Source organism: Micropterus dolomieu, linkage group LG05 (genome assembly GCF_021292245.1).
Source record: "Micropterus dolomieu isolate WLL.071019.BEF.003 ecotype Adirondacks linkage group LG05, ASM2129224v1, whole genome shotgun sequence".
In the NCBI taxonomy this organism is placed as follows: Eukaryota; Metazoa; Chordata; class Actinopteri; order Centrarchiformes; family Centrarchidae; genus Micropterus; species Micropterus dolomieu.
Window position 1 is genome coordinate 32,404,363 of NC_060154.1, and position 9,029 is coordinate 32,413,391.

The following is a 9,029-nucleotide window of genomic DNA, read 5'->3' on the forward strand; positions in this document are numbered from 1 at the left end:
GCAGGGGCGTCCCTCTCTAACTTCAAGAAGCTCTTGAAAACTCATCTCTTCTGAGAACACTTCCTCTTATAACACCTCTAACTCCTAACCTCTAACATGCACTTCCTGTGCTCTTCTTCGTCTATCCCCTACAATGATCTTGTATAGATTGCACTTTTTGTTTTGATTGCACTTTTTGTTAACTCTTACTTCTTTCCCTAGGTATCTACCCCATTGATGTGATATGTACTGTGAGCTCTTACTAGTATTTATTGCTGCTCTTACTAGTATGTTTTGTCAGTTGTAGATCTGTAGTTGATGCTCTGTTGATGCTTGTATGTTGTTCCTCAAATGTAAGTCGCTTTGGATAAAAGCGTCTGCCAAATGAGTAAATGTAAAAATGTAACCTGCTGTGTTTTAGGCCAGACGATTGCATCAGAATGTTGATTAAACCATTTTTTCTCCTCTTTGTAATGTGAAGAAAACTGACACCTCTTTGTTTAGTGCCAGAAGGACTGTTTTGTTTTAACTGTTTCATTGACACTTAAGATAGGGTGTCAACCATTTTGTAGACAAGCCCTGTTGTTCTCTATGATTAGTTTAGAGCAAAAGACTGTTTATTCCTGTAGATTGAAGGGGGTTTCACATCTGGGATTGGCGCTCCTTTGTCTGACCAAAAGTAATGAATACAATAATGGTACACCCTTCCTAATTGGGTGACGAAGAAAGCAACCAAACGACCAATGACTATGGAGGAAAAAGGACCCGCCCACATACCTGGAGGATATAAACAACTCATTTTGTGAGAATCGGGACTGTAAGCTGTAAATCTGAAGAGAGGAACAACGTTCCAGTCCACTGCAGTGTTTTTGTTTTATGTTTGTTCTGTAATGCCATCTTTTATTCACCTATTTTTTAATTAAATTTTCTTGTAATTTTCATCGGACCCAGCCTCTCCTTTCTCAAAATCTGAAAAAACGCAACACGTTCCATCATATTTCTTTATGGAGCTGGGTTTGTTCACAGGGACAAACCCAAACTGTTGACACAAAGTTGGGAGCACACTGTTGTTTAAAATGTCTCAGGACAGGGGAGAAAAGGAAGACAGCTCAGGCAGAGCGAGGGATCCCTCTCCCGGGACAGGAATTATAAAAAGATTGTAAGATTTATCAAGAATGAGCACACATTGTAGTAGATTTTGACTCAGTCCCACACTGTCCTGCTGTCCCAAATAATGAATGAATCAATCGATCAATCAGTCAATCCCCAGCTCCTCCAGGAAGTGTCCTTGGGCAAGATACTGAACCCTGAATTGCCCCTGGTGGCTGTTCCACCAGTGTATGAATGTGTGTGAATGTTAGTTTCTGTTTGAGCACTTAGGTTCAGTGTGTGAATGTGATAGTGTGTATGTAAAAGCGCTTTGAGTGGTTGAAAAGACTAGAAAGGCACTATACAAATATGGAGCATTCACTGCAGCCTCCTGTTTGAGTAACATTTGTTATAATGTTTAGGAGATTAATGAGTCTTTTTAACTAGAAACTATTTGTGCTGTCTACCTTCAGTAGGAACCGATGGTCTTGACACATAAAAGGTAGAGAAGTCAGAAAGTACTGAGTCGGACTAACACATTGTTAGATGGGCTTTTTCATGTTCACAATAGGAAACATATAGAATAGCATCATAACACACACGTTAAGGAAAAAGATGTTGATCTGAGCAGAAGACAGACAGAGCGAAAGGTGCTTACCTTCTTGGCTCCAGTCAGAGCAGCTTTTGTCAGTTTCCTGTAGCAGTATTTAGCGTAGCTGCTAATGGCCACTCCTGAAGCAACAGCAAAAAGAAGCCATATTTACACTATTAGAAAATTTCATATTTTGCACACAAATACTGATTCAACAGAAACAATTTCATTCAGGTCAGGAAGTTGGAATGTGTTAATAAGGGCTCGGTCAGAAGTGAAGCAGACCCAGAGGATTAACTGCTGACTAAAAGTGAAAGTGCAGAGCTCAGACCTTCTTCATATTAAAACACATCTTATTGGCTTATCTAAGTATATTAAATATACCAAATCGAAAAATTAATTTTAGGACCTTAATCCTGATTAAACAATTTTTATTTACAGCATCCCAGTATTTCCAGTGACTAAACCTCATAATAACCAGTTCTCCAGCTCATTTAAGCTCACAACCTTTCATTCTGGATTTTAAACAAGCAGGAAAACAAAGTGGACTGGTCTGATTTGTGATTCATTCGGTTCCAACACTGGAGCTGAAGAGAGTAATCTATTATTCATGTGTTCACCTGTAGGGGGAAGCAGAGCACCAGTACAGCTTTAAGGTGCCTGACACGTAAAATGCACAGGTAAGTTATTTAATTTAAGACAGTCACTGCTGCTGTCTCTCAGCGTGTCTCCTGCTTGTGAACAGTGGTTGTGGGATGTTGTAGTTTCATTTTTGTCAATACTTTGCTTAAGCAGCTGATGTTCTACATAGCATTTGGGTTTGCAGGTAATTAATTTTCTGTTTAAAATAAGAGTAGTAACAGGTCTGGAGATATTTGTTGGATTATATATCTATATCAGTTTCCCTCTTATCTGATACTTGATCCCAGTGTTCCCCAAAGACAGTCCTCAGTGCAGGTCAGATCAATATTCCCCCATTACAAAAACCCTGACTATTCTTTTTGTTTTCAAAATGCAGTGTATAACTGTATTTATAAGCTTGTGCAGTTGTAATGCCAAAAAATAAGTGCTATTCAGCTGTTCGCATGAAAATACATTTTTGATGGGAAAACCCACACAATCTACCGAAACACTGTCTTATATGTTAAATGACCTACACAGTCAGGGCCTGATTAAATAATAAAAAAAGTATTAATGTACAAAAATATGTGAAGGCTGAGCACTCTAGATTACAGTAGTAGCTACCTACTGAGCAATAATCTGGACGTGTGGGAGGAATTTAGAGACATGTGATACTGTAGTTTTTATTTATTTTTTTTACTCAGCTCATGGCTGAGTGTGTGTGCTGCCCCTTCACCCTTGGTGTCGTTGAGCGGGTCCATGTGTCGGTAGATGTAGCCTTCCAGATAGGTGTGAAAGCGGGGTGTGGGGGGGAAGAAGCCAAGACAGATGGCCATGAGCTCCCAGCCTCTCTCCAGGCTGTCGTAGCGGAAGTTCTCTGTGGTCTGACGACACAGCTGGATATAGAGCTCATCACGAAGACCCTGGTTACTCCACCCACGCACCACCACCTGATAGAGACAAGCAAAGTAGGCTGTAGTTTGTGCTGCTGATTAAAGGATTTTTATTCAGGGTACCCCCAGGATTCTCAAAGTTAAATTGAAGACTTTTTATGACCTTTTTAATACCGCCTATGATGAAATTTAATACCAACTTCACTGCTTTTTAATGAAAAATCTGATTTAATTTTAAGCCAGAGAAAATTATTTTACGAAGTTACATACAAAACATTTTATAATAATACATTAATATTTAATGTGTTGAAAAGTGGTGTGGACATAGGGGTTCAGATTAGGGGTGTGACGATACACTTAGCTCACATGCACGATTCACAGTATTGGGTTCACGAGAACAAGACAAGAAGATATTTTAACTATTCTGATGAAATATTCAGTGCTGAAATATAAAAATGGGGTGTCTGGGGGTCCCCTAGAATTTTTTGAGCATTAAATTAATAATAATTAATTTCCTGCATTCTGGAGACATTTTCTGCACCAGTTTATGATAGAATTGTTTTTATTTATATAAAGTGATTCAGATTTTTTTAGCTTAAACTTTTTTGAACAATCCACATTTGTTTCTTCTATCTTTAAATTGCATGTTTTCTTATTGTGCAAATAAACCTTTCTCAAAGTATTTTCATTTGTTTTTTTAACATTTCTTGTTACAAACATACTCAACAAATGCTTTAAAGAAAAGTGATGGAGTCTTGTCCCCAGTGTAAATGACACCTATGAAATGAATACAATATTTGTGCACCAAGAACTCTTATGGGGTGAAATCAAAAATACAAAATAAATTGTGCAGTATGAGTTGCTACAGTTAGTTACACCTTGGCTGGATAAGGTAATGAAATTTAATATGCCAGTTGCTTCAGTGATTATTCATCCTGTTCTGGTTTTGCATCTAAAGGCTGCTTGATTGTATTATTTAGCACTGGCTTGAAAGCAGCGGGGATAAGGAGTTGGGCTCCGGTTTGTTTTTTCCTCTTCCCGGTGATCGGCCCCTCGGGGTGATGTAAGTTTAATGTTAGCATGTCGGAGGTTTCCATTCACAGAACTGCAACAGCGGCGCCACACTGACACACAGACACGGTCCTCGTCTCAAACACACCTGTCTCTCCGTTGCTGTTGTATCATTCACTGAACAGGAACCTTCTGCGGGTCTTCCAGCTCCGCGGTTCCGTTAGCGCTCGCCACAGTGTGACTGGCTCGCATGCCGATAGCTTGTTGTGCTATGGCGGTCGTCCGCCAACTTGTTCGTATCTCTGGCTTTCTGAATTTCAGACACTTGCACATTCTGAGTAATCGAGCTAACGTTAGTAGCACGTCAGAGACGTTTTCTTTTCTAACTAACTGATTCGCACCAGCGCTTGGATGCCAGAGCTCGTGCACCGTGAACACTCCACAGTTCAGAGCGTAAAGCTGAACACTGACGTAAACAGTAATGTTACCTGTACTGCCTTATAACATCAGTCACACTAAACAGTAAATTATGGAGTCTCACACACACGAAGTATTCATTTATGACGTTACGGCATTAATTAAATCCTACAAAAGGTCAAGAAAAAATTTAAGACCTTGGTAAACGCAATTTAATACTTTAGTAATGAAATTTAAGACTTTTAAGGCCTTATTTTTGGAATATGAAATTTAAGACTTTTTTAATACTTATAAGACCCCGCGGGTACCCCTGTTATTTCTGACTTTTACTTCCAGGTAATAATAATAATAATATAATAATAATCTTTATTAATAGCACTCTTCAAAACAATGTTGCAAAGTGCTCTCACAAGAGCAATGAAAATAAAACAGAAAAAGCAGGAAGAAAAGTTATGAGATTAAAATACAGTTAGAAGAAAAATAGATAATTCATTAAAATCAACTAAAATCAGGAAAGGCCTTTCTATAAAAGTATAAGAGTTTACTGACTGAGCCGCCCTGATTTCCTTGTCTGCAATCAAGGTAGTCACACTTGATCATCTTCTCAGTACTGCTACATCAACTGTCACTTTTTAAAACTTGGGTATCAAAGCTGGAGAAACCAGCAAGAGACAGCTAGAGTTTGAAAGTATCCAACTGAAAAATCACACCCTCCCCCTCCCTTCAGGCATCCTTCCAAATCCACTCCCCCAAAACACATGGTCATGTGCAGTGAGTGCATGGCAGGGTGCAGCAGGTAGGTAGACAGGAAGACACACCAGCCAATCATTTCATTGTCAGACCGTTTGATTTATTTACTGCTGTTGGGATCTAAAGAGAATTTCAACAAACATAACAAAAATTTTTCTAAAACAAACAGCTTTAAATGTTCAAAGCTGCATTATTCAAGTGTTGGCCACTAGGGGGTGGAAAAACAAGATGACACACAGTCGCCACCATATGGCTACTTTCACTACTGCGCTAATTATGGACAAACCCAGAGAGAAATATAGCCGCAAGCGGCGATTCGCGGGTTCATACCGTTTTTCACAGTATCGCATTAAAATAATTTCACACATACGGTTCAAAATTGTTAGAAAACATAACCATGCAAGTTTTGTAACAACTGGAGAACCATTTTCTGATCCATAGCTTGATTTGTATCATTCCACGTCCAGTTACGATGCATTTACAGCGCCCCTTAGCGGTGGATTTGAATGAGACTTTCAGGGTATGTCTGAGGTGCTGATGTAGAGATATCCTGCAAGTTTTGTGTTGATTGGACAAACAATATGCACTTTGTAGCCTGTTTTGCGTTTTGTGATGATTGGACCAACAGTTGTGGATCTTTGTCTATTTATGTCCTGCACCACGCCACTTTAAACGTTTATTGGTCAATATCGTGAAAACAAAAGGAGCCATCAACAAGTATTATACAACTTTATATATGTAAAGTCCAATGATGATCCAGAGAAAATTTGGTGGCAATTGGAGCTACGGTGTAGGAGGAGATGTAAAAAATGTGTTTCCATTATAGCAAGCGGCCATAAAAATCCTGTTTTAATGTGTATCTGTATGTGTTGGGCAATAGTTCTTCAAATACGCTAGTTGACCTTTTCCTTAAAAAACAAGCTTTTATTTGTAGGAGTGCACTGACTGCAAAGAACAAAACATATACTGGGAACAAGCCCACTCAGGATTATAGACATCACGGAGCATAAATGTTTTTCTTTCATATTAGACTATATAATAATTTAATTGAAATATACACTATGTAAATACTAGTATTATTAGAGAGTGGGGACCATACTATTTCATTAAAATGGTTTGAAAATATAGATGCCAGTAAAACTACAATACAATACTCTCTCTCGCTGCTATGTTTCTAACATGTCAACAAACACAGAGAGAGAGAGAGAGGTTTTATTTATTTAATCTAAATTTTTAATTATTATTTTTTTTACTTTTTTTTTAAAAACACAAACACACATACACTTTGATTACTTTACGCTTTAATTGTTTAATGAAATGTATGGGGCTGATTGTTCTTATGTTGTGTATATATGATGCTTTGGCAATGTTGTTATTACATTCATACCAATAAAGCTAATTTGAATTGAGTGTTCATTTACACTCCCGGCTCCGTACCTTTCATCCAGCGCAGCCAGCCGGCATATTGCCATAATAATCGCGGATAATAAAGCAGCATGAAAGCGGCTACATGACAACAACCGCAATCCATAGCCTGGTATCAACCGATCCAGCACAACAGTTTGTCCCATACACGGAGCTGCAGCACACAGTCAGGATGATAAACGATGCTTCACTCACCAAAGCAGGCTCACTTCAGCAGAAAGGCGCAGCGGCGGCTTTTCCTCTGGGCAAACTTCTGGAGGACTGAAGTTTTTCAGAGAGCCCGCAGAGTTTAATAAATGCTACGATCCGACCGTCACTGAGCTCGCAGCTGTTTCCTCCGCCTGTTTGTTGGGCAGCGATGTTTAACCCTTTAAAGTAAGCTTAGTTTCACAGCATCCTCCAGATAACTCCTGCTGGTGTCATGTTTTGCAGTCCTCTCAGAAAGATGAAGATGAAGACAGGTACAGGATGATCTCCCTCAAAGCCAGAGGTGCCGTTTAACGTTAGCTGGCTGTTAGCGATGTTGCTAACCTGTTGCTATCTGCAGACTAGCACGGCTCTCAGACACAGTACAGTACACAAAACTGTGTAGCAGAGTGACAAACTTATTATAAACCAGCCAGGCTACTGACTGTCTGTATAATTATTAAATTACACCTTTCTGTCTGCTGCAGCTTGTGGCTAAGTTACCTCCAGAGAAAAACACACGCTGGAAGCAGCAGGCTGACTCCTAACTCTGCTCTGCCTGTTAGGCCCGCCCCTTAACCAATCACAAGTTTAGAAAGGTGACAGGCATCTACATGAACGAATCAGACGCCTCTCTTAAAAAACAACCATGATCCATCACAGCTCAGGGTCAGAGGTTACCCTCTTAAAGTGACAGAGCCTAATATGACAACACCTACATGCTGCTAAGACATTTTAACTCAAACACAGAAGTTACATAATATCAGAATCAGCTTTATTTGACAGGTATGTGTGCACAAACGAGGAATTTGACTCTGGATTGTACATTGCTCACCATGCACTTACTTATACAATAATACAATAATAAAATCAAACGCAGGCTACAGTGTAGAGAACACATATGTGCACACTATAAACAACAACAATAAAGAAAGACTGAGACAATAGTGCAATGAGCAGAGTGCAAAGGATGCAGGAGTAAATTATTATTACCATTATTATGTACATGTTGGACGTGATGTGATATACAGGTACACATACATGAATACATGTACACAGTGTGATGGACCATAGTGCAAAGGATGCTGGATTGAATAAGTATTATGTGCAGGTGTTATGTACTTGAGGTAGGTGGGTTTGGTAAACAGTATATACAATATGACAATATAGCAGTATGAACAGTGTGACCAGCACTGAGATAGAGAATGATGATTAAATAATAATTGGTAACCAGTAAACAGGTGGCTGATTAGAGACAGAGGGGGCAGAGTGGGGGGCTCCTCCTGAAGTCCACGATCATCTCCACAGTTTTGAGCGTGTTAAGCTGCAGGTTGTTCTGACCGCACCAGAGAGTCAGCTGATCAACCTCCCGTCTGTAGGCCGACATGTCACCGTCCCGGATGAGGCCGATGACCGTTGTGTCGTCAGCGAACTTCAGGAGTTTGACAGATGGGTCTCCTGAGGTGCAGTCGTTGGTGTAGAGGGAGAAGAGCAGTGGGGAGAGCACACACCCCTGGGGGGCGCCAGTGCTGATAGTCCGGGTGCTGGATGTGATGTTCCCCAGCCTCACCTGCTGACTCCTGTCAGTCAGGAAGTCTGTGATCCACTGACAGGTGGAGGCTGGCACAGTGAGCTGGGTGAGTTTGGTGCTGAGAATTTCTGAGATGATGGTGTTGAACGCTGAGCTGAAGTCCACGAACAGAATCCTTTCATGTGTCCCTGGAGAGTCGAGGTGTTGCAGGATGTGATGCAGTCCCAAGTTGACTTCATCATCCACTGACCTGTTAGCCCTGTAGGCAAACTGCAGGGGGACCAGCAAGGGGTTTGTAAAGACTTGAAGTCTTTCAAAGGACTTCAAGACTACAGATGTCATGTCGACGGGCCTGTAGTGATTTTATCCAGAGATAGAGGGTTTTTTGGGGACCGGGATGATTGTGGAGTGTTTGAAGCAGGAGGGAACTTCACACAGCTCCAGTGAACTGTTGAAAGAGATTTTCAGGCAGGATGGAGACACACCGTCTGGCCCATATGTACAGTATAAAGCATTTTATGCATATACTCCTCAC

The 9,029-nt window shown here is 40.3% G+C and overlaps 1 protein-coding gene across 1 annotated transcript in view; it reads right to left on the reverse strand.

The window, feature by feature from the left end:
- LOC123971329 (rho GTPase-activating protein 39-like) overlaps nucleotides 1-9,029 on the reverse strand; it is a 36,334-nt gene that overhangs the window by 8,873 nt on the left and 18,432 nt on the right. The window contains exons 6-7 of the mRNA XM_046050078.1: nucleotides 3,018-3,231; nucleotides 1,727-1,800 (exon numbers count right to left, since the gene is read on the reverse strand). Coding sequence (XP_045906034.1) covers nucleotides 1,727-1,800; nucleotides 3,018-3,231 — 288 coding nt within the window. The remainder of the gene's footprint in view (nucleotides 1-1,726; nucleotides 1,801-3,017; nucleotides 3,232-9,029) is intronic.